The sequence below is a fragment of the Drosophila eugracilis genome, unplaced genomic scaffold (assembly GCF_018153835.1).
Source record: "Drosophila eugracilis isolate 14026-0451.02 unplaced genomic scaffold, ASM1815383v1 contig_1172, whole genome shotgun sequence".
Lineage (NCBI taxonomy): Eukaryota > Metazoa > Arthropoda > Insecta > Diptera > Drosophilidae > Drosophila > Drosophila eugracilis.
This window is the reverse complement of record NW_024571954.1, coordinates 198303-221817: the sequence shown is the minus strand read 5'-3', so window position 1 is coordinate 221817 and position 23515 is coordinate 198303. Positions and strand designations below refer to the sequence as shown.

Below are 23515 nucleotides of genomic sequence, written 5' to 3'. Positions count from 1 at the left end.
TTTCTTCTTGAACTTAGTTATAGGATTCGATTCTATTTACTACATTATTCTTCCCTATTACCAAAAATACAAAAACTACCTTTGAATAGATATAATAACTTGATCGTTCAAACTCGTGCTGCTACGCTAAAATTCCTAACTCTGTGAAACGGGTGTAACTTTCACATTTACAATTCCAACTTTAAAGACCTGATTAAAATTATATAATTTTTATTTATTTTTCTACAAACATCAACAGATAAGTTGTTCACCTATATCATACATGATGGCAGAGATACATGAATTCAAATGGACCCAATACGAAATTATATCATTAAAGGTATGAGGTTGGGCTAAATTAATAAAGTTTCTTTTGAGATGCTTGCGTTGGTATGTTTTTCGTTTTGTTTGTATATCATATCATATGAAGGCTGTGGCTAAATTACATCAGTTCTGGATTAGACCAGGGGATAGCTGGAAGCGCTGGCAATACCGCACTGGTTATCCTTGTTGCGCAGCATCTTGATGAAGCCCTTGTCGCCCCAGGTGGTTCCCCACGAGTTCTTCACCAGCCAGTAATCTGTGCCAGTCTCATCGGTGCCGAAACCAACAGCAAGAACACCATGGTCCAAGTTCTGGGAGTCACATTGGGGCTCGTTGTAGACACCCTCCGAGTAGAACTGGAAGGATTCGTGAGAAGCATCAATGGCCACGGCGACGGGTCCAACAGTGGCTACAGCCTCAGCAAGCTTCTTCTCATCACCCTGGGGCACATCGACGAATCCACGATCGGTGGCTCCGATAGTTCCCTTGTTAAAGTGGCAGGAATCATCGATGGCCTCATAAGGATACGACTTCTCAGTGTCAACGCCTCCGTTATCCTTGATGTAACGGAAAGCGTTGTCCATTAGACCACCATTGCATCCGTTGTTGCCATATTTGGTTGAGCAATCAACAAGATTCTGCTCGGAAAGCGATACAAGGACACCCGATTTGCGGTAATGCTGACCCTCCAAGGCACCAGTGCTGGAGAAGGCCCAGCAGCTGCCGCAATGTCCTTGATCCTTAACAGCGGTAACAGCGCCCTTTTCACGCCAGTCCACAGATTTGGGCAGGGTCACATGAGCTGGCGAGATGAAAGTAACGCCCTTGAAGCTCTCATCGGTAGCACTGTAAAGAATTTACAAATAGTGAGTAGTTGTCGATGGGACTATATTTCACTCCTAACTTACCGCAATTCCTTGTGCATGGTATAGTTGAAGCCATTCATCAGCTCACGGAATTCATGGTGCAGCAAATCGGCGTACTTGTTAACCGCCAGTTTGAAGCTGACCTTTCCCTCGGCAAAACGCTGGTTGTGCTTGGCAATCTTGTGCTTGTTCTCATTGAAGATCTTGAGGCGGAAGCGTTCCTCGGTATTATCTTGGTAGTTCTTGCGGTGCTCCAACTGCATATAAAAGAAATATTCTCTTTAAGATAGTGCACTCTTATCAAAAGCAGGTAAGAAACCTTATCAATTAACTTTCATGTGCTTGTTCTAAGATTAGATAGAACCAAAAAAAAAGAGGTGCTCAAGTTTCAGACATAATTTTGGTGTTCGAAGAGATCTTTTAGAAAATAAAAATATTTTACGTAAATTGGATTTACGATCACGGAGGCAAAATTTCTTAATCTCACGATAACCTTATCACAATTCCCGTCAAAACCTGGCACGAGCGAATCGCTCTTTAGGTTCAGCCGCAGTAGCAAAGTCTATAAATCTAATATGGCCATAAAATAGTTGTTTAACGACTGCCCAACGACAGTAACTTCGAAATAGTGTTAATATATCCCAGGTAGTAAACAAAGAACGTCACTGCAGGTAAGAGGAAAACTAGCCAGCATGCATTGGTCCCCCGGATTAGAGACCACCTCTCTTCGGTTCGGGGTTGTTTGTCCCCCGACCCGCATATTTACACAGCACGGAAATAGCACGAACACTAAACAAATGATAGCTATAAAGAGAAATGGGAATAACGAAGCAAGAATTCGACTTGGCTGCTATCCATTACATTCGGTAAATAATTTCCGAGGGGTGGGTTTTGATTTAGAGTCAATATATCTTTGAACTTCTGCTAAAATATATAATTTTCCACTCAATGGAAAAAGTCATGTTATTGAGACAACAATATTTATAAGAAAGAACTTTTTGTATATATAACTAAGAAAAATATAAATAATTTTACTTTACAGAAATTCATAAATTTTGGTATTTGAAATGAAACTTTTAAATTGAAAATTTTGCTTAAATATATATCATTAAAAATATACTTTTACAGCAAAATAGTTACAAGTAAACTAAAATTTTAAGAAACATTTCTTTGAAATGTTTATTATTAAAATGTAAAATATTTCTTTGCAAGAACTAAATTTAGAATACATAAAAAATTTTCTAATGAATGTGTTAACAGCTTTAATTGCTTATTTAAAACGTTGAAAAAAACTAATTGCCATGTTTTTAAATAAAATGAGTAAACAAAATGCGCGCCCACGGAAATGGAAAATTATTCATAAAATTTATCCATAACTTTATCGCTTTTTTAGTGGTTTTTGAATGGCTAATCTCAACTCACACAAAGATCGGCTATATTCTAGTGTACTTGGCACAATGAACTGAATAATCAGAGTGGCGCTGTCATGTGAGAATCATGCATATGTAATTATTTTGGACATCAAAGCGGACCAACCAGAAGAGCAACAATTGTCGCCCCAAATGGACCGGATGGGGTGCACAGGCCCCAGACCACGGCTGACTCGTATAATTGACATAATTGATTCAAATTCAAGACATGCATCCAAAAAATAACCTCGCCCGTTATTTCCACTTGGTGGATGTGAGGCGAAAAGCCGCCTTTAGCACACTGACCTATTGATTTTCCTTTCAAACAGCTTCGATTCTCGATATGGCATGATAAAATTCACACATTTTTATTTATATACTTTTGTAGAAAATGAATTGCGAAATATATAGAGTTAACAACTTAAAAACCGTAATTAAATGCACGTGCAATCCAGGCACTCGACGTATACGTTTTGTATATCTCAATCTCTCTTTAATTAGCAAGAGATATAATTCTTTTTAGCTTAGGAAACTTCGTTGCAGTTGAGAGCTTGGACGATAATGGATGAGTATCTCAAAGCTATAGTTACTACTGCGATTGATGGCGATTAATAATCATAATCCTAAAGTCGTTCCATTTCGATGGCACAGCTATCATCCTCCTGATCCGTGGGTGAACTAGTGGCCACTTGACTGGTGGCCGCATAAGTTCTGTGTGAAACAGGTTGTTGTTGTAGCTCCTCCTCCTGATTCTTGCACTCCCGCCGCTTTCGCATGATGTAGGCAAAGACGAAGCCGTTTATCACCAGCATGGCCAGGACAATAATCGATGGCCAGACCACATCTACCGAAACATCCAGACTATTTGCACTGACATCGGTCATGGTAATTAGATGGTTGGTCAAATCCTTCGTTCTTTGTTTTATGTAATAATTTCGGTGGCAATTACTTTGGTTTCCTTCGATTTAGTAGCACGTTTTTACGATGACGCGCGTGCTTTTTTCGTACGGCTCCGAGGGGGCTGAGTATTTGGCTCCTTTTATTTCTTTTCTCTCAAATTTCTATATGATTCTCTCCGCTTCTGTTCGAGCGTTCCGTTTGCTTGGAGCGTCGGTAGGGAAATAACAAAAATACAACACACAGCCCGCTTTTGGTGGTGGGCCGCTCACACGCACACACACAGAGATTCGGGTGAAAAAGAGCCGAGTTCACACACTCTACACTTCGTATCACAGAATGAGAGTCCGCCAACCTACGTAGTCAAACTATTTGGAGGAACCAGCGTTTACTCTATATATTTCTTGTTTCTTATTTTTTTCCTTCTTTTCTTTTTTTTGCAGCGCGCGCATTGTGTGGACCGTTTAAAAACGAACCGGTTTTTCGAATCGCATGATTTATAAGGATTTCAGGCGAGGTATTCAAATATGTTTTCTGCCAACCGGTTCGGAATTATATAGATACATATATGTAGAAAATTAATAAAGAAAGAGAAAACATCAATGTATTTGCAAGTCAGCCAAATTTTTCCCCCGTGTTTGTTTACGGCAGGCTATTTGTTTGTGCACTTGTCGCTCAGATTTCGGGCTAGAAAGCTTTCGGCTCTCGGAAATGCCAATTTGATAAGCAGCGATGATCGGTCACGCGTCATATTCAAAACGCTCGCGACCCCCCGTCGCCCTGACTTTGTTATAAATATTTGCTTATTATCAGAAACTGAAACGCATTAATATGTGGATTTTTAGTGCCTTATCAGTGCCACTTTTGCAGCTGTGCATTTGTAAATGCGTTTTGCAGCACTTTGGACTGAACACAGATTACGGTTTATGTTTTTCTGATTATTTTATATAGTATTTAAGAGCTCAGTCGGTTAGAAATCAAATTTTGAATTGCCCGCCTCTAACTTTGATAAGCAAGGCATGGGCAGCACTGTTTTTGTCAGTGTGACCAACATCTAACTGGTTAGTATTTTACATGGTATTTAACGGTCACAAATTTAAAAAGTAACGAACGGGTTTACTAAATTCATTTCATTTGAAATTAATGTTAGGAAATCTAGAAGCGAAGTGAAAATAGTACACAGTTTTATTACGTTTATGAAATATTAATTCTAATAAAATAGACTATCGGTAAAAAAAAACGCGATGAATTTGATTTCTTGATACTAACATTATGTTTGCAATAATCAAATTATTTAAGTACCAAAACTTGTAATATGAAGTCAAATATTTCTTAAAAGTTTCTCAGCTACTGAGTTTGTCACATATTATAATCATTTTTAAAAAAATTTCCTAATATTTTATTTTTTTGACATCAACAAATTTAGTCATATTAAGAAAAGTAATATACACCAAGTGACTAATGAAATTTATTATCATACAATTAAATGGGATTTCATTTTGAAAATAATGATAATAAGTAAAATGAAATTTCCCCATAAAGTTAACTTATCACAAATGCGGGTTGCGCTTGAAATTACATTTCCAAAGAATGGATAAACCATTGAAGGAAAAATATCCAAAGCTATTAAACAAATATTTCTACACACATATATTCACTTTTTATCACATGTGATCTGTAAAGCTAATTATTATTTGTACGCCCCCATTTGCGGTTAATGGTGCTTGACACGGCACAATAGAAAACAACTATTCAGCAAAATAACGAAAAAAATGACTATACGACCTTTCACTCTAGCCGATAAGAGATAGACGACACTAATAATATGACAAAGTGACAAGTGAAGGCTGCAAGACAAAGGATGATTTGCCTAATCAATTGAACTATTAGTACATGCAATATAAAATATGCAATGCAGACGGGGTCAAAAACCAAAGTGAGCCACAATGACGATTAGGAAACAATTGCTTGCAAAAAAAAATGTTACAAATGTGCGGATTATCAGTGGACCAGTTCGAGTCTTGCACGGCTTATCAGTCGCGAGTGACCCGCCGCGTAGCAAAAGTGGGCAACGACTTGATTGTTCGCCCCCCTCCGTCCATTCATCCGATGTTTACGGATGGGCTAAGCCCGGACACTGGTCATGTGAGCCACCAGCAGCAACATGTGACTGAACAGCCGCCTAGACTTATGAACTTATCTGGACTCTTCTTTGATGCAGCCGCTCGGGCAGTGCATTCACATTTAAGTCACCAGTGGGTGGTGACTCACACGAGAGGAATCGTCACACAAACGGGAAGAATGCCCATTTAGTTCCATAGTCCAACTATGCAAACAAAAGTCTGCGCAAGACAAAGGCCCCAAAAATACGTAAAATGCATTAATCATCGCCGTGCAGGCCCTTGTTACCGGAGAACACTTGTTGCTCTCCGATTTCCTGGGATGACAAATCGAATGTAATCCATTGATAATCGGAGGAAAACTCACCTTGAATGTATGCCATTCCTCCATGATCACATCGGCAAAGGAAACGGCCTGGGCCACCGCCAGCAGGGCCACAAGTGGCAGCAGCAACACAGCTGTGCGCATTTTGAAGAGTTTAAGAATCTGTAAAAAATCAGACAATTAGTAAGCCATCTAATCGAACTCTTAGTCACGTGAAGACTGACAGCTTTTATGGAAAATTAAATGATAATTATAGTAGAATAGCTGTTAGAATAAAGGGGTCAATATTTAATAAACTAATAAAAAGATCTAAACTGGCAAGAGATTTAAAGGGAAATTTTGGAAAAGCAAACCGCCATTTTGCTTTTGTATTTTATTTCTGATGATAAAAGGAAATACAAAATAAGCTTTAAATATAAATAGCAGAATTCGTTAAAAAAAATAAAATTAATTTTCAAGTTAGATTTTATCAGAATTGTTTTTGATTTTCAGCGTTGAATTGGGCCATCTGGCATTGTTTTGTAGAGATTATTGGATGTTTTATAAGGGTTTAGCAAAATTGCGGGGCGTGCATATATCGGCGTTTGCTTTGTGATATTGTTTAGTTTGTTGTTTTCGAAGACGCAAAGTACGTTATCTTATCGGCCATTCCACTTTACTATAGCTTCGTATTGCTTTTCAAAAAGTCTGCCATTTTTGTCTGATTTGTTTTATTTTTTTTTTTGGTTTATTTGTATTTAACTGTTTTTGCGCCCATTTTGAGAAACGTGAGAGGCATTTGATAAAAATTGTTATTTACAAGTATTTATGGTGTCCCTGCAATTTGTGCCAAGTTCGAGGGCGAAAACTGGTTTCAAAATTCAAGGTGATTCATCTAAGAGGGGATCTTTTATAGTATCAGGTTAGATAGAGAGTCAACAAAGACTAAAAAATGGGTCAGCACAAAGCGGAAAGCAGTAAAATCTAAACAAAGAAGAGCAACAGAATATGGGGAAAATATAGAGAGTGCGGGAGAATAGACGAAAAGGCTGATGCCGATTGTTGATTATGGAGTGCAATTAAAGTGTAAATAAGTTGAGACAAAGGCATGACGCAATTAAATTCAACAAGTCTAACCGCTATTTACAATATAAATATTTCATCGACATTAATGCAGGGCAGGTATATTTGCATTCAAGGCGCAAAGTTAACTAAACAAGGCATCTTTTTTTCACTTACCACTTGGAACTGCGTAGCAGAAAATGTAGAAAATTCACTGATTTTACCACTGTTGTTGCAATTGTTTATAGGCTGAAATTACCACAAAGTGCAAGTCAACCAATTTTATTTGTTAAGTCGCAATTGAAGCTCTGATCTCGATGACTTTTCGTTGTCCAATGAAAAACCACAGAAATTGTTGTTCGAAAGAAATTTTTTGCAGTATGACCAACTAGAGAGTTCTGGAAATACTGGTAAGTACGTTGAGAAGGCATTATATCGATAGCAGTGATGAATTCTTGGCTTTAAAATAGCCGAATATGTTTAAATTTATAGCTGAAGCGAATTAAAGCTACTTGTTTCCTTGTCTTATAAAATTCTGAAATTCCTAAGACAAATAAATATAATACCAGATTGCGTAAATGGGCGTTTATTTAAAAATTGGTAAACTCTTTGAAACAAATAACCAAAAAAAAAATTATTGGCTGCCGCATGTTGTATTTTGAAACTTAAATTAAATTTTTATGTAGATATAATGTATTGCCTTACTGGTGGCACCGATATGGAACCAAAGTAGAACGTATAATCTATAGATATAACATTATAAGCATTTATCAAATTTAACAATTTAGCAATTTTAACTTATACGGAATATCCTGACTACCTTTACAAATTCCAACAGTGCTGCAAAGTGATAGAATATCGGAATAGTGGGGTAACACTGGTTGCTTAAGAAGAAGACAAAAATTGCTCGTCATTCGCAGTAGGCGAATCATTGAATATTTGATAAACCCTTCAAATTCAACGCATTATATATCCCGTAAGTTCTCCAGCGCCGACTGATAACCCCAAAGCAGACCAGTGAAAAAAAACTGTGAGATTGGCCCAAGAACATCGCTATTATAACACCTTCTTTCCTCAATCTCCGCCAGCTCTCAAGAAGCGCCCGCATCATGTTCGGAAGACAAAGTGGACTGGGCAGTTCCAGCAACAGCAGCAACCTGGTGGAGTTCCGCGCCGGCCGCATGAACATGGTTGGCAAGATGGTACATCCGGACTCGCGCAAGGGCCTGGTATACATGACCCAAAGTGACGACGGGCTGATGCACTTCTGCTGGAAGGATCGCACCTCTGGCAAGGTTGAAGACGACCTCATTGTCTTTCCCGATGACTTTGAGTACAAGCGCGTGGATCAGTGCAAGACGGGACGTGTCTATGTGTTAAAGTTCAAGTCCTCGACTCGCCGCATGTTCTTTTGGATGCAGGAGCCGAAAACGGACAAGGACGACGAGCACTGCCGTCGCATCAACGAGCTTATGAACAACCCCCCGTCTGCCCACCAGCGTGGTGGCGGCGGCAGCAATGATGGCGACCTCCAGTACATGCTCAATAACATGTCGCAGCAGCAGCTGATGCAGCTCTTTGGAGGCGTCGGACAGATGGGCGGCCTTAGCTCTCTGCTGGGCCAAATGAAGTGAGTAAAACAGGCTTTAAAGCCGATAGCTATTTTGAAGTAGTTGATTGGGAAGTATCTCAATATTTAGAAGTATATGTATATATGTAGCTTCTATCTAATCGAGTACCTAAAATGATCTCTCGAAATAGCTAGTATATGTGATCTTTCAGATCTAGTAACTAGATTCTAGTTTATGACTTTAAAATCCTGAAAACAGAAAAATTTCTTATGGACAAAATATATATAAATGTATGCATAGATCAAGCTACCGTTTTCTTAGGTTCTTACTACATGAAGCCTACTCTCATTTGTTACAGCTCCCGTACGCCATCGTCGCGCAACACCTCCGCATCAGGAGGTGGTGCCTCGGCCTTGCAGACGCCTGAAAACGTCAGTGTGCCTCGTACTCCGAGCGCTCCATCCAAATCGGGCAGCAGCCGCAGCAGCAGCAATGTGAACTCGCAGGGCGGCGAGACTGCCGGCAGCGCCGGCTCCTCCGTTGATGCGGATGCCTCCGGTAAGAACTCAACCTCATCGACCACAACGGCGTCAGAATCGACCGGAGCCTATGCCAATCCATTCCAAGCCTACTTATCCAATCTCTCCCCCGAACATGGCGCAGGACGATCCCTGAATATTGACCTATCGACGGCTCTCTCTGGCTCCGAGGCCATCAATCAGCTCATCGCCGATCCGGAACGAGTTAAATCGTTGATCGTGCACCTGCCCGAATCGGAGAATGCGGATGAGGATCGAAAGCAGCAGATCAAGGATCACATCACCTCCCCGCAATTCCAGCAGGCCCTTGCCCATTTCTCAAATGCCCTGCAGTCTGCTCAATTGGGACCAGTGGTGAAGCAATTTGAACTGTCTAACGAAGCGGTGGCCGCTGCCTACTCCGGCAATCTGGAGGACTTTGTGCGTGCCCTAGAAAAGAGCCTTCCTGCCGGTGCAACCATGGAAACGTCTGCCAGCGAGAAAAAGGGCGATGCCGAGACCCCCACTTCAGTAGCCCGGGATGAAAACACTGATCCCGCTGCTGAGAAGCAGGAGGAAACACAGAAATAGCTTTATCTTGCGCCACGATTAAAAAGTTACATGAGTTAAAAAGCATATAAATATTTTCATGTTTTTTAACACTTTCGGTTCTGAATAAATTAAAAAGGGAGTTAAATATGCATTAACCTGAAGTTAAATGATTTTACAGAATTTAAATTAAATATTTTTATGATGAATTTCTCTTTATAAAATAACAAAAAAAAACATTCTGGAAAGTTGAATTTTGATTTTTGGCTAACTGCTGTTTTCAGTTATTGTAATGAAAATAAATTCAGTTCATACTCATTCTTTATTTTTTTTTTAGCTGGATTAAAGTTCAAAATTCAATTAAATTATTCTTAATTAGTTCTTTTTTAAAAAGACTTACCAAATGTTTACACATTACATCGTGAATTACTGAAAAAAAGGTAATATTTCTATATCTATAAAATTAAAGTTATTAAAAATTCACCTCCAGTTTCAAATTAGGAAGTGATTGCGGGGGATTTATGGAAGTAACGGGAATAGTAATCCTGACAAGGTCATTTTGTTGGTGTCCCCCTAACAAAAAGCTCGCTGCCCTGCTCGCTCATAACATCACACTGGTCGTCCCTTTCTTGCACGAATTGCGCGCTCTCTCTGCGAACCGTCTCACACAGATACATGCACACACAGGCACACACGCAACAATATTTATTTTATTCAATTCCAAAACGGCCAACCTATAAGATGTGTTTGTGCAAAATCTCGCGCGTTCGCAGTTTTTAGTAGTCGCCACTTAATTCTCAAACATAACGATCTCAAGCGAAGTGATCTCTTATTGACAGATCAGAAAATACAAATATACCCAGATCTGAAGTAATTGCCATATTTTTTTCGCAAATTTTTACGTCGCGGGCTGGATGTTTTTGTATCTGTTGTTTGTTGTTGGTGCTTTCATTTTGCAGCAATCTCTGCTGCGATTGTATGTGTGTTGGTGCTTTTGGCGGACGTGAGTGTGTGTGCGTGTTCTGGTAGCAGTCTGTATGTTGTTTTTTTCGAATGCATGACTGCTTCGCGGATTGTGGGGAAAGCTTTTCCCTCCAAAGTAGTTGCCATAAAAAAAGTTAAAAGCCGCGGCAATAACAAAAAGCAAAAGCAAACACAGAAAGCCAAAAGAGAGACAGAGACAGAAAGAGAGAGAGAAAGAGTCGCACACACATTAGCAACCTATGATTTTGACTCACTCACAAACACACTTAAACACTCAAACATTATCGCAGGCCTGGAAGCTTGCAAAAAATAAAACTGAATAAAATAAGAGCTGTTAAAAAGTGTGTTGTCAAATAACAAAGTAAACAAAAAGCTTTCCGGGATTCGCAATATCATACATGCATATGTACATATCTCCGGCGCAACGATCTGGCAACACCAACAACAACAGAAGCAGTGGCAGCAGCCGCAAAAGAAACTGCGTTTTAACCATTTCCATTTCCTGCACTTATCTTTCTCGTTTCTTCCAATTAGTGCTGAAAAAAAACGCCAGTAACGGTTATATACATAGAGTCAAGACGCAAACCGCACGAAACTCCTTAATGAGTTCCCCCCAAATAATCGAATTTCGCCACAAAAAACGCTTGATTTGCCGCTGATAAGCTGATAAAAACATACATAAAGCCAACAGTGTTAGCTGCAATTTTGCGATAAGGTGAGTATAAGCACTCGAATCAAATGTGACTCTTTGATTTTGCCGGCAATTTGAGACTTCCAGAACAGCTGCAATTCAAATAAAATGGAGGTGCCCAAAAGAAAAAAAACAGTAGAAAAAAACCAAAACACAAATGGCGCCTGAGCATATGCTGTGGGAAATTTTCAAGAGCGCCAAATAGTTAGAGCGGGGGTGCGAGCGGGACAACCATACAGGCAGTGTTTATGTTTTGGTAGAAAGGTCACATCCTTAGCTTCCAATAGAACTTTCGTTACCTACTCCACGACCCACTCCCCGCGCAAATTACGTCAGGAAATCAAAAAAGGAAGTTTGTTACGACAAATCGAAGATTATATGCCCTATCTTTCTTACCAACAATTCTTTAATCCTCCTTCTCCCAGGATATTGCTAAAATCTAAAATACTCTGTAAGAATCACAAACAATAGTTACTGCAACTTTTGACTTCTTTGCTAATGCTTTTTGGCTTAACAAATCTAACATCAGGGAAACCTTTGTCCTTTATTCCTTTAAAAATGTATAAAAAAGAAAGGATTCTGATCCACCATATATGACGTACATATATTTCATTTACTGATTTCACAAACTTCTGATCGAATTACAAATACCGCGTAAGAAAGTTTTAAATTGTAATGTGGGTGGCAAAAGTTTTTACGAGGCGACCGACTCCTTTAATATATGGCCGACCAACAGGCGGAGAAAGCTTCCAGCCTGACATTGAACTTGGCTACTATGCACTGAATTCGATTAATCACAGGGTGCTGCAGCTTTTTTGGGGCAACTTTCACCAACAGTTTTGCAGCTGCCACACTTCAACAGTTTGTTGCCAGTTGCATCGATTTCCCAGATACATACAAACATTCATAGCCCGCCATTTTAAAACTTTAGCTCAAAGCTTGCACTGTGTAGTGCACTTTCTTCCTTTATCTTCACCCTCTACAGAAGAAGAATAGTTGACTCAACTTCATCTCAACAGCTGTCTTGGACCAACCAAAGAGCATTGTCCCGTTGCCTGTTGCACTGTTTTTTATCTTAGAAGGTTTTTCCTTTTGGTACAATATCGCAGGAAACGTAATATTCTTTAAAAAATGTATGTTGTGATAACACCCTTTAGCGGGATTAATTTAAATCTACAAAAATTATAGACTAAGCAAGATTTATATAGGTTATTCCATTTTAAATCTAACAAACCGATTGTACTTAGCAGATGTCTTTAAATTTTTTTTAGTTTATTAATGTAAATTATATGAAGTGTTTCAAATGTGACGTGATGAACCTAATCCTAATGATATAATGTCAAGAATCCCTTTAAAATTTCATTAGGTTATATTTTCCTAAAACACCACAACCAATCAGTCAAGTTGGGTCCACCCCAGCCACATCCACTTTGCATGGTACATTTGGTCGACTTCCTCTGGTCCAATTATCATTGGCTCCTCCCGCCCCATTGTGATTATAAGCTCTGACCGGCAGGCGACTCTTCGATCCGCTGACATCAGCAATCGCAGCAGCAGCAGCTTCAACCAACTGCTGCCGCAGCAGCAGAAGGAGCAGATGATTTTCCGGTTTGCCAGGGCCCGAAAACTGGTTTAGCTTAAAAAACCACCGACAGGCTGACGGACCGAATCGAACGCTGCCCTTTCGCACAGTCGGGCCAAAAAGACAATACAGTGCGGAGTGGAACACGTTAAAGCTTATATATATTTTCAAAAGTACGTGTGCGGAATTAGACAAGACATTTTTTGGCTTAGAAGTCGACGGGCTTTATGGTGATGAAACGGGAGAGAATGAAGGCCACCAGAATAGTGGCGCACACGAAACAGAAGGCGAACATGTAGAAGCTCTCCTCGGTAAAGATGTCGGAGAAGGCGGGTATATCCTGGTAGATCTTCTCGATCACCGCCAGCGTTCCTTTGTGCTTCCTCACCATCGTGATGATTGTTGTGCGTTTGTCGCCTTACTTCTTCTTGGTTGCCTTTTTTCCGCCGGCTCCTCCTCCAAGTTTCTGTTTCTCCGCCTTGGTTAGAACCTTGTTGGTGATCTCCTCTGGTGGTGCCAAGCTGGACACGTGTTTGTTGCACAGCTGCAGTAGCTCTAGGGTGTTGAGGTTGCCGCTATTAAAGCGAATCTCCTTGACTTGGGCTTGTTCTGAAAAAGATTTTTATTATTAGCTATATATGAGTGCAAAACAAAGGAGCAGAAGACTAAGATTTGGTAACTCGTGAAAAGTTTTTGACCTTTTCTCAAGATATTTAGCAGTATTAGGTTAAATTCAAAAAAGTTGTTTAAGATAACTAGAAAAACCATATTTAAGTTCGTTTTTAAGAAGAAATGTGAATCCTTACCTTGTGCTGATTCAATCAGCGAAAACTTTATGTTGGCGGGCTGTCGATCGCACACGATTTCCGGCTTTACCACACACTTGGGATTCGTTAGTGCCACCTTGGGTATAGAGAGCAGGAAGAGGAATTCTCTGCGGATATAGATAACAAAGTAGGTTATTGATTTATCTATTGTTTTCTTTGTTTTTCAGGAGCAGCGCCGCCGCCTCAAACTGACGCCGACACCGACTAAAATGTCCACGGAGCGTGAGCTGGCTCCCGGTGGGCCAGCTCAGCTCCATCCGCACACTCTGCCGCTGACTTTTCCGGATCTCCAGATGACCTCCGCCGTGGGCATCATTGGGAAAGTCTACGGTGAGTGTGTTACAACAACCTCATCCATTCATTAACATCTCGCAATCAAAGGATGGATCGGTTTTATGGTGTGAATACTTCACTGCACCTCTTTGGTTTCCTTTTGGGTTTTCTCTTTCTTTTGATTTTTCGTCACTTTGGTTCCGTGAAAATTTTCCAATTCTGTGGGGGTGGGCATCTGCGCATGTCCCGCTATCGATAGATGGGAAAGCGCTTTTCCGACTTACCGTGTGGACTTGACGTTTTCCGCAAATGGATCGAACTGCACGGTTATCCGTTTGACGCCCTTTAAATTCACGCTCTTCAGCTGCTTGCCAATAGCTGAGACAATGCCGCCCGACCGGCGCAATGCGCCACTAAAAGGCACAGACATTATTTATGTTATTTTTTTGTTTTGTAAACCACGAAAGAAAAAGCGCAGTTTTGCACAAAAATTACGACGTAACAAACATGCTACGTAACAGCTGAGCGGCGATAACGATAGCCGTCAAGAAAACGATATAACCCCGCTAGCTTAACAACACTGGGTTATGCCGTCTGAGCAACCCTGAGTAGCTATGCCCAGACTGCCCGTTCATATAGTTATCTCGCTCACTCGCACGCTTATAAGCGAGAGTGCTTTGCCCTCATTTAAGTGTGGTTAAGAGGGTACAGCATGCGTCACGCTCACACGTCGCGAGTACAATTTTTGTGTGGACGTCCAGTGTGTGGCTGCTGTGGGAAAAGCTGAAGAAAATTGCATTTTTTGCATAATGCGCGACGTGAAAAGCTAACAAAAGTTGTGCTAAATCAAAATTCAATAGTCTGGCCACGGTTTGTGCGTAAGAGCGGGCGGCGCGAACGTGTTTGGTGCACAAAAACCACGTCTCGAAAAAGTCAAGAATTCTACGTGCACACATTTTTGGGCTGCCATATATAAAAAAAACGCATACAAACGCATTTTCTTGCTGTATATGCGAAGCAGCACACACACACAGGCCAAGGAGCACACCCACACACACACGCATACAATTGCACTCACGAGATATGCGAGCATAAAGAAGAATTTTTTCTTAGTTGTATTACAAGAGCATTAGATACATATATAAGTATATAAATATACATATATACACGCCTAGGTGTGTACATAAAAGATACATACATATAAAATTAAACGAAAGCTGTGCCTACATTTGTGTTCTTTTCCAATACTAAAATAACAACAACAAACAATAATAATATAAATAAAATAAAATGCAAATCAAGAGAGAGAAAGAGACGAGATAATAAACCACTTGTCTGTTGCTAATTCCAATTTATATAAAAAATAACGCCTACGCCACGCCCACGCGCAACAACAACAAAAAAAAAAATCAACAAATGCAAAATCAACCAAACGAATAAAACTTTAAACTACTTTAAAGTGTGATAAGCAAAAGGCTGAAATCAAAAACAAAAACAAAACTATAAATAATTAGTAGAAAAACCAAAAGCAAAGGCAACAACAACAACCACAACAACAATCAATTACATTTTACACCAAACAACACAAAACATCAAATAAGCAAACAAAAAAGAAAAAGAGCCAACCTTTTATACATTAATTATTTTTCTTAAACCAAAACCTAACTTAGTGCAAAGACATGTATCCAGTTGGACAACGTAAGTGGCTAGCAAATGCTGAACAAGAATGAAAAGACAATTTCCAGACTGACAAATAAGAAATGAAAAAGAAAATGAAAAACTGCTGCTGCCACAAGTTTCCCACATTACACCACCTCCCCCGACCCTCTCGCCCAACCACTCACTAATCAAGTTTTCGATGTTCTACTTGCACCAATATTATGATATATGCATACAAGTGCCAGAACTTATCGTTGTGTGCAACTCCCACACAGGCAAGCACACGTGCGTCAAAGTGCAGAGTTGAAAATGCGCAAAAATTGGGTCAACGACCGTCGTCGCGTCGCAATAGTTTCCTGCTCTTCCGGGGGTTGCTTTTTGTTTTTGCTTTTTGGGGCCTACAAAAACAACTCTGTCTGAATTGGTGGAGTATCTGGATTTAGATCTGGGTTTCAAGAGCAGACTCTCCTAATTGCGTCGCAATTTGCCGCCGATTGTGCGTATTTCTTATAAATATTTATGCCTCAAAGGGTTGCAAACAGAAAAGGCTGTATAGGAAAGGGGTATAACGCCTTGGAAATATCGTATAACGCCTTTTGTTTGTAATCTGAACATTTGTTAGAAGTATAATTCCATTGCTTATCGTATATCCATATGAAAAACCTTTTAAATTGCCTATAGCTTTGTGACCTTCACAGCAATACCTATTTAAATAGCTAAAGAGGAATAAAATTATATCAATCAATAACCAAAAAACCTACATAAGTCTTGACTTAAAATCGTTTATAAAGAATAACTAAGGACTTGGTCCTGATAGTACGTTAAAAGTGGGCTTTAAACTAGAGAAAAAGTTTATCCTTTAATGTTCAATGTTAGCCAATTACGTACCGAGTAGAACATCAAAGCTTTCTCCACATGCAAAGGATCCCAGGGTTTTAAGGTGCTATGACTAAGAACTATTAACAAAATGGTGGCTAACCCAGGACTTGAAAATGCAAATAATACCCAAACAACAAAGTAACTGAGCAAAGGGAAAACAACTTGTGGCAGCAGGATGTACCCTATATATCTACACACAATACACGTATAACCCGAAACACTTTATATATTTATTGATGACGATAATGATGTTGATGATGATGATGAAAGAAAACTGTAACTAAAATATTATTAACGCACTTTTATTTCGTTTTCTTTTCGTTCGTTATCGCCACCTTGTTTTCGGTTCTCACATCGTTTTCACCTTTGACATTATATTATTTTGATTTTGACCATCATCGAACAAACAAAAACCATCGATTGGACATTACCCGTTTTATGATTTCAACCTTTTCATTTCCATTATCATTTTGATTACCTTGCGTTTATTTGATTACATTTTCTTTTTATAGAGTCACAGTGGACCCCCTCGCCCACTCGGCCTCAGAGTCCCTCTCAGGCGCAGACTAGCTTCGACACGCTCACATGTAAATTTCTCTCCAAAAACCAAAAACGATTACTAAAATTACTAAGATCCTTTTATGCAATTTGATTGATTCGAAAAAAGCTATACAATACCGTTTGTGTTTACGTTCTTTAGTTTGATGTTCCTAACACAACTGTTCTCCTCCACTAACTAACCTATCCCCGAACTAACCCTTTTTTTTGCCGTAATTTTACTAACAAAAAACTTGAAAACTAACCAAAGATAAACTAAAATGTTTTGCTTTTTCGTTTTGTGTAAATGTTTGTTTTTCTTCGTACCATGCAAAAGTGCACTTGAAGTATAACTCTACACCTAAACTAAAAAAACACACTTACAAAACTCTGTTTGAATCTTAATACGTATTATTATTTCGTGTTTTAAGCTCGTTGCATGCCCATTTGTTGCTTGTAGCAGTTAAAGGGGGATTTTCTCATACGCTGGATAATCTCATGGGAATCTAGGGATTAACTTTGATTAAGATTAGTTTCCAAAGAAATATAAAATGGGAAAAAATATATTAACTCAAGTTCAGCATTTTAGTATTGGTGCAGTATCTAAACATTGTTTAGATTAGATAAGAAAACTACTTTATTTAAGTGCTCGTAACACTTTTTATCACTATTACAAATAAATTTCAGTTCTGGATACAATCCTTCTGATTGTAATACTATATTTCATGTAACTAAGTCAAAGATAAACTATAATATAAAGAATTGTCAGTTATATTCTCGAAATAGTTTTTAAGATTCCCGAGATTTATCTAATCATGTGAAAACCATCCCGAAAACCTACCTTTAGATATTTGCCTAGATTTATGAGTTTTTTATTTTAAAACTTTTTTTATCTTTAAAAAATCACTACTTTGATATAAAACTAATTGGCAATTGACTTTACAGCACCACCAGCGCCCGGCTCGTCGGTCAATCCCACCGCCGTCACCAGCCCAAGTGCCCAGAATGTGGCCGCTGGTGGAGCAACTGTGGCCGGTGCAGCTGCAACTGCCGCCCAGGTGGCCTCCGCCTTGGGCGCCACCACCGGCAGTGTGACTCCAGCGATTGCCACCGCAACGCCAGCTACTCAGCCGGATATGCCCGTCTTTACGTGTCCACGTCGCCCGAATCTCGGACGAGAGGGTCGACCGATTGTGCTGCGGGCCAATCACTTCCAGGTGACGATGCCACGCGGCTATGTGCATCACTATGATATCAACATTCAACCGGATAAGTGTCCGCGGAAGGTCAACCGTGAGATTATCGAGACTATGGTGCATGCCTACAGCAAGATCTTCGGTGTGCTGAAGCCTGTGTTTGATGGTCGCAACAATCTGTACACACGCGATCCCCTGCCCATTGGCAATGAACGTCTGGAGCTGGAGGTGACTCTGCCTGGTGAGGGCAAGGATCGCATCTTTCGAGTGACGATTAAATGGCAGGCTCAGGTGTCGCTCTTCAATCTGGAGGAAGCACTCGAAGGCCGTACCCGGCAGATACCATACGATGCTATTTTGGCCTTAGATGTGGTTATGCGTCATCTGCCCAGCATGACGTACACGCCAGTGGGACGGAGCTTTTTCAGTTCTCCGGAGGGTTACTACCATCCTCTGGGCGGTGGACGTGAGGTTTGGTTCGGTTTCCATCAGAGCGTGAGGCCTTCGCAGTGGAAGATGATGCTTAACATTGATGGTGAGTTTGTCGTCCTCGAAATAACCAGTTTCCCAATGTCTAATCTTTAACACTCTTTTTTTAGTCTCGGCCACCGCTTTCTATAAGTCTCAGCCAGTCATTGACTTTATGTGCGAGGTGCTGGATATTCGCGACATCAACGAGCAGCGCAAACCCCTCACCGACTCGCAGCGCGTCAAATTCACCAAGGAGATCAAGGGTTTGAAGATCGAGATCACTCACTGCGGACAGATGCGTCGCAAGTATCGCGTGTGCAACGTCACCCGGCGACCCGCCCAGATGCAATCGTAAGAATTCTAAAGTTTCCAAATCTCTACCGTTGCTTACTGTTCTTACCCAACATTTTTAGTTTCCCACTGCAGCTGGAGAACGGACAGACCGTGGAGTGCACTGTGGCCAAGTATTTCCTGGACAAGTATCGCATGAAATTGCGCTATCCGCATTTGCCCTGCCTCCAGGTGGGCCAAGAGCACAAGCACACCTACCTCCCTCTGGAGGTGTGCAACATTGTGGCTGGACAGCGTTGCATCAAGAAGCTGACCGATATGCAGACGTCGACCATGATCAAAGCCACCGCCCGTTCTGCTCCCGATCGCGAGCGTGAGATCAATAATTTGGTAAAGCGCGCCGACTTCAACAACGATTCGTATGTGCAGGAGTTCGGTCTGACCATCTCAAATTCCATGATGGAAGTGAGAGGACGCGTTTTGCCGCCACCCAAACTTCAGTATGGGGGACGTGTGTCTACCGGACTCACCGGTCAGCAGCTGTTCCCTCCACAGAACAAGGTTAGCCTGGCCTCGCCCAATCAGGGTGTATGGGATATGCGCGGCAAGCAGTTCTTCACTGGCGTTGAGATCCGTATCTGGGCAATCGCCTGTTTTGCCCCACAGCGCACAGTGCGCGAAGATGCGCTGCGTAACTTTACCCAGCAGCTGCAGAAGATCTCAAACGACGCCGGCATGCCGATCATTGGCCAGCCGTGCTTCTGCAAGTACGCCACCGGGCCGGACCAGGTGGAGCCAATGTTCCGCTACCTGAAGATTACCTTCCCAGGTCTGCAGCTCGTCGTGGTTGTATTGCCTGGCAAGACTCCAGTATATGCAGAGGTAAAACGCGTCGGCGACACTGTTCTGGGTATGGCTACCCAGTGTGTGCAGGCTAAGAACGTGAATAAGACATCGCCGCAGACGCTGTCCAACCTGTGTCTCAAGATTAACGTCAAGTTGGGCGGTATCAATTCCATCCTGGTGCCCTCCATCAGGCCGAAGGTCTTTAACGAACCGGTTATCTTTTTGGGTGCTGATGTTACCCACCCACCAGCTGGGGACAACAAGAAACCATCGATTGCCGCGGTCGTTGGCTCCATGGATGCTCATCCGTCGCGCTACGCCGCAACTGTTCGGGTGCAGCAGCATCGTCAAGAAATCATCCAGGAGCTGAGCAGCATGGTGCGTGAGCTGCTGATCATGTTTTACAAGTCAACGGGTGGCTATAAGCCCCACCGCATCATACTCTATCGGGACGGAGTCTCCGAGGGCCAGTTCCCGCATGTTCTGCAGCACGAGCTGACCGCTATTCGCGAGGCCTGTATTAAGCTGGAACCAGAATATCGACCAGGCATTACGTTCATTGTAGTACAGAAGCGCCATCATACACGTCTTTTCTGCGCCGAGAAGAAGGAGCAAAGCGGCAAATCGGGCAACATTCCCGCTGGCACCACCGTCGATGTGGGCATCACACATCCCACCGAATTCGATTTCTATTTGTGCAGCCATCAGGGCATCCAGGGCACCAGTCGCCCCTCACACTACCACGTTCTGTGGGACGACAATCACTTTGACTCGGACGAGCTACAGTGCCTCACGTACCAGCTATGCCACACGTACGTGCGGTGCACCCGTTCCGTCAGTATACCGGCGCCAGCCTATTATGCCCATTTAGTAGCCTTCCGTGCTAGGTAAGCTTTGTGATGTCATAACCCTTTTTCTTGGAATACTTACTAGCATTGATGTTTGCTTTTTAGATACCATCTGGTGGAGAAGGAGCATGATTCGGGCGAGGGATCGCACCAGAGCGGCTGCTCCGAGGATCGTACACCAGGTGCCATGGCCAGGGCCATCACTGTGCACGCGGACACCAAGAAGGTTATGTACTTTGCCTAAAAAGTATAGACACCGACCGACTCCCCCATAAAACCAACACCAAAAAGCTAAGGAATACAAAATCAGTTTCGAAATTCGATTCGAATAAGCTACTCCCCCCACTTCCTTCCCCTCAGAGATCAGAAAGCGAATGAAAGCCAATCATAAAAATATAGAATTAAGTTTAAAGTTAAATTTTACGTTGAGCGAGGAGAGTTCGATGAGAGGGAAAACCAACGAGAATACGAAGATCTTGCATGAATTAGTAATTTAGTAAGCAGATGAGAAAAAATCCCACAAAGACACACAAACACACCACTCACTCTCATCCACACTCACAGATGCACACACAAAGCAGATAGCCCCACAGTGAGAAATTATATAGGAATATAGGCAATCGAATGTCAGGCACAAGTTTGCGCAACCGAAGGAAAACAAGCGAAAGCGAAATGTGAGAATTCTCAAAAACAAGCGTAGCAAACAAATTTGAAAGCAAATAGGAAATCAACTAAAAGGGAACAAAAACTACGACAGCAACACCAACCAACAACAAAAACCAAGGGAAAAAAAATAAAGAAAAGCGTCATTAACACGAGAGAGAGACAACTTTTGTAAAATAAATTACGATTAAATTGTACAATATATTTTTACACGATACGAAATGAAGACATGATGAATGAATATGAATGAATGCACACAACCAAAGGTTTTTAGTATACAAAAAAAAAAGAAAACAACAAGGAAATGAATACGTTGCTGATCGACTCACACAGCAAAAACACCACAAGAACACCAACCACTCGGATTCTCTGTACTGTGAACGAAGACCACCACCAAATTATAAACAAACAAACAAACAAAAAATAAACACAAAACGACATTAAGGCGACAAGCATTGAAAGAGTGTAAACACAACTTAGTATGTACTAAATGAAATACTTCAATAACTAGGGCGTGCAGATAAAAGAAACGATAAAACCAAGCAAGAACATTTAATAGTTTGTAAGTTGGGCTCTACCAAAAAAAAAAAAAAAAAAAAAACGAAAAAAAAATCAGTTAAAAGGGCGACGACGATGAGAGAGCGTGACGGAGTAAACGAGAACTGCAATTTCAACAAGGGACAAACTTTTGGTCAATACAATAGCTATACTTAAAGAGCGGAGCCTAGTATATACACAACCCTAAGCCTAAACTAAACTAAAATTTAAAGTTTTTACAAAACGATAAACGAAAAAGCGGAATGGAACTGTAACAATATAGAATATATACTTAAATTCAAAAAGTGCAAATAACAAGGGTAGCAACAGAGCGTTGAAAGTGCAGATATTTTATGTTAGTCTTTAGTTTTATCCTCTTGTAACAACACACACAGACACACACCCTCAGACAGACGCAATCAGACTCAAAACTTCTCCCTACCCGAGTTCAAGGCATATCACTCAATGTCCTCTTATTTATGTACCTCCTACAGTTTAGTCTAACGATAATATTTAGTTTGTACCTTATATTTTTTACAAAAGCTTAACGAAATTTGTTGATTTCTTGATGTTGATTCTTCTTCGAATGAAACGAAAAATAAGATCGCGAACACACAGGCCTGCTTTTCGTTGTAATTTCTTAATTAATTAACTTAAGAGCAAAGTGGTGTACGGGTAATATAAAACGAGGTTAAAAAAAAAAAATGGCACTCTTCTCCACCGTCCCAAGGAGAGAGAGAGAGTGAGGTGGCAACTACATTTCAATATTTTACAAAGTAGTTTTAGTTTCGCCAAAATCAACAAGCAACAACAAACAAACAAACAATATCAATATGAGAAAACGTATGCTTATTAATTGTACTATATCGAGGACACAGTTCAAGTTAACATTATGATGAGTTGTTATTTATGCGGTACGGGCGATGTAGATTTTCTCTAAATCATCAGTACCGAAAACCTTATTTATAATTGTGTACATCCTTAACAGATCCTTTAATTTAGATTTAGTTTTCCAAGTTCGCAAGCTGTTTTGCCAATCGTACATTATATGTGAGCATTATAAAATACATCATACATATATATAAATCAATATGCTTATATTTAATCATTTACTGCACTTACAAATTAGTTGGTAATCCTCAGAATAATACATATGTATAAAACGAAAGAACGAAGGGAATGCCACAGCCCTTCAAAGTGTTGAATCAAACTGTTGGAAATCTCTAAGGATTTTAATTCATTTGCTGAGAAATGTACAATCTTATCAAATGATTTTAAATTTTTTTGAGATTTTATTAGGCTGTCAGTCCGAAAATGTTAATGAGATAAAATTGTTTTGGTATTTTCCAAGCCTGTCATAGCTAAGATAGCTTTTCTTTTAAGAAATTCAAAAAACAGAGTTCCATTTTTTTAAACCTAAGTTTGATTTCAGTTCTAAAGCCAAGTACTTTTGTTAATATCTCTCATCTAAGATCTGTTATTAACTAGTCTTTCCAATGAGGCTCATTATGATAGCTCACTCTAGTACTGGGACAGTACTGATTAACATTTTGCTGGGCTGTGCAATGTGTGGGCGTATTTGTTGACATCTTAAATTAAATTGTAATTAAATAATTTTCCATTTGTTTTTTG

The 23515-nt window shown here is 40.5% G+C and overlaps 6 protein-coding genes across 9 annotated transcripts; 2 read left to right on the top strand and 4 right to left on the bottom strand.

Annotated features, from left to right (window-relative positions):
- Nucleotides 1–193: 193 nt before the first annotated feature.
- On the bottom strand, nucleotides 194–7336 carry LOC108106413 (cathepsin L). The gene is made up of 4 exons (XM_017213434.2): nucleotides 7139–7336; nucleotides 5963–6082; nucleotides 1212–1426; nucleotides 194–1149 (listed from the first exon to the last, which is right to left on the bottom strand). The coding sequence occupies exons 2-4, from the start codon at nucleotides 6062–6064 to the stop codon at nucleotides 438–440; spliced, it is 1029 nt and encodes a 342-aa protein (XP_017068923.1). The 5' UTR covers nucleotides 6065–6082; nucleotides 7139–7336; the 3' UTR covers nucleotides 194–437.
- Nucleotides 2914–4836, bottom strand: LOC108106417. Its single transcript, XM_017213440.2, has one exon. It carries the CDS (start codon nucleotides 3460–3462, stop codon nucleotides 3202–3204), a length of 261 nt encoding a protein of 86 aa, XP_017068929.1. The 5' UTR covers nucleotides 3463–4836; the 3' UTR covers nucleotides 2914–3201.
- A 478-nt stretch (nucleotides 7337–7814) lies between the features above and the next one.
- On the top strand, nucleotides 7815–9917 carry LOC108106412 (proteasomal ubiquitin receptor ADRM1 homolog). Of its 2 annotated transcripts, XM_017213433.2 has the most exons (4): nucleotides 7815–7937; nucleotides 8050–8591; nucleotides 8891–9090; nucleotides 9196–9917. In XM_017213433.2, the coding sequence occupies exons 2-4, from the start codon at nucleotides 8071–8073 to the stop codon at nucleotides 9639–9641; spliced, it is 1167 nt and encodes a 388-aa protein (XP_017068922.1). In that variant the 5' UTR covers nucleotides 7815–7937; nucleotides 8050–8070; the 3' UTR covers nucleotides 9642–9917. The 2 variants fall into 2 exon arrangements, with proteins under 2 accessions (XP_017068922.1, XP_017068921.1); XM_017213432.2 differs by having other exon boundaries at nucleotides 8891–9917.
- A 402-nt stretch (nucleotides 9918–10319) lies between these two features.
- On the top strand, nucleotides 10320–22973 carry LOC108106410 (protein argonaute-2). 3 transcript variants are annotated; one of them, XM_017213429.2, is made up of 8 exons: nucleotides 10320–10469; nucleotides 11118–11298; nucleotides 13851–14013; nucleotides 17007–17081; nucleotides 17977–18762; nucleotides 18827–19049; nucleotides 19112–20722; nucleotides 20789–22973. In XM_017213429.2, exons 3-8 carry the CDS (start codon nucleotides 13893–13895, stop codon nucleotides 20925–20927), a joined length of 2955 nt encoding a protein of 984 aa, XP_017068918.1. In that variant the 5' UTR covers nucleotides 10320–10469; nucleotides 11118–11298; nucleotides 13851–13892; the 3' UTR covers nucleotides 20928–22973. The 3 variants fall into 3 exon arrangements, with proteins under 3 accessions (XP_017068918.1, XP_017068919.1, XP_017068920.1); XM_017213430.2 differs by lacking the exons at nucleotides 10320–10469; nucleotides 11118–11298; nucleotides 13851–14013 and adding an exon at nucleotides 14607–15654; XM_017213431.2 differs by lacking the exons at nucleotides 10320–10469; nucleotides 11118–11298; nucleotides 13851–14013; nucleotides 17007–17081 and adding an exon at nucleotides 14607–15654.
- LOC108106418 lies at nucleotides 12996–13247 on the bottom strand. Its single transcript, XM_017213441.2, has one exon. It carries the CDS (start codon nucleotides 13245–13247, stop codon nucleotides 13065–13067), a length of 183 nt encoding a protein of 60 aa, XP_017068930.1. The 3' UTR covers nucleotides 12996–13064.
- Nucleotides 13275–14485, bottom strand: LOC108106416. Its single transcript, XM_017213439.2, has 3 exons — nucleotides 14241–14485; nucleotides 13663–13790; nucleotides 13275–13465 (listed from the first exon to the last, which is right to left on the bottom strand). Exons 1-3 carry the CDS (start codon nucleotides 14384–14386, stop codon nucleotides 13275–13277), a joined length of 465 nt encoding a protein of 154 aa, XP_017068928.1. The 5' UTR covers nucleotides 14387–14485.
- Nucleotides 22974–23515: the final 542 nt, after the last annotated feature.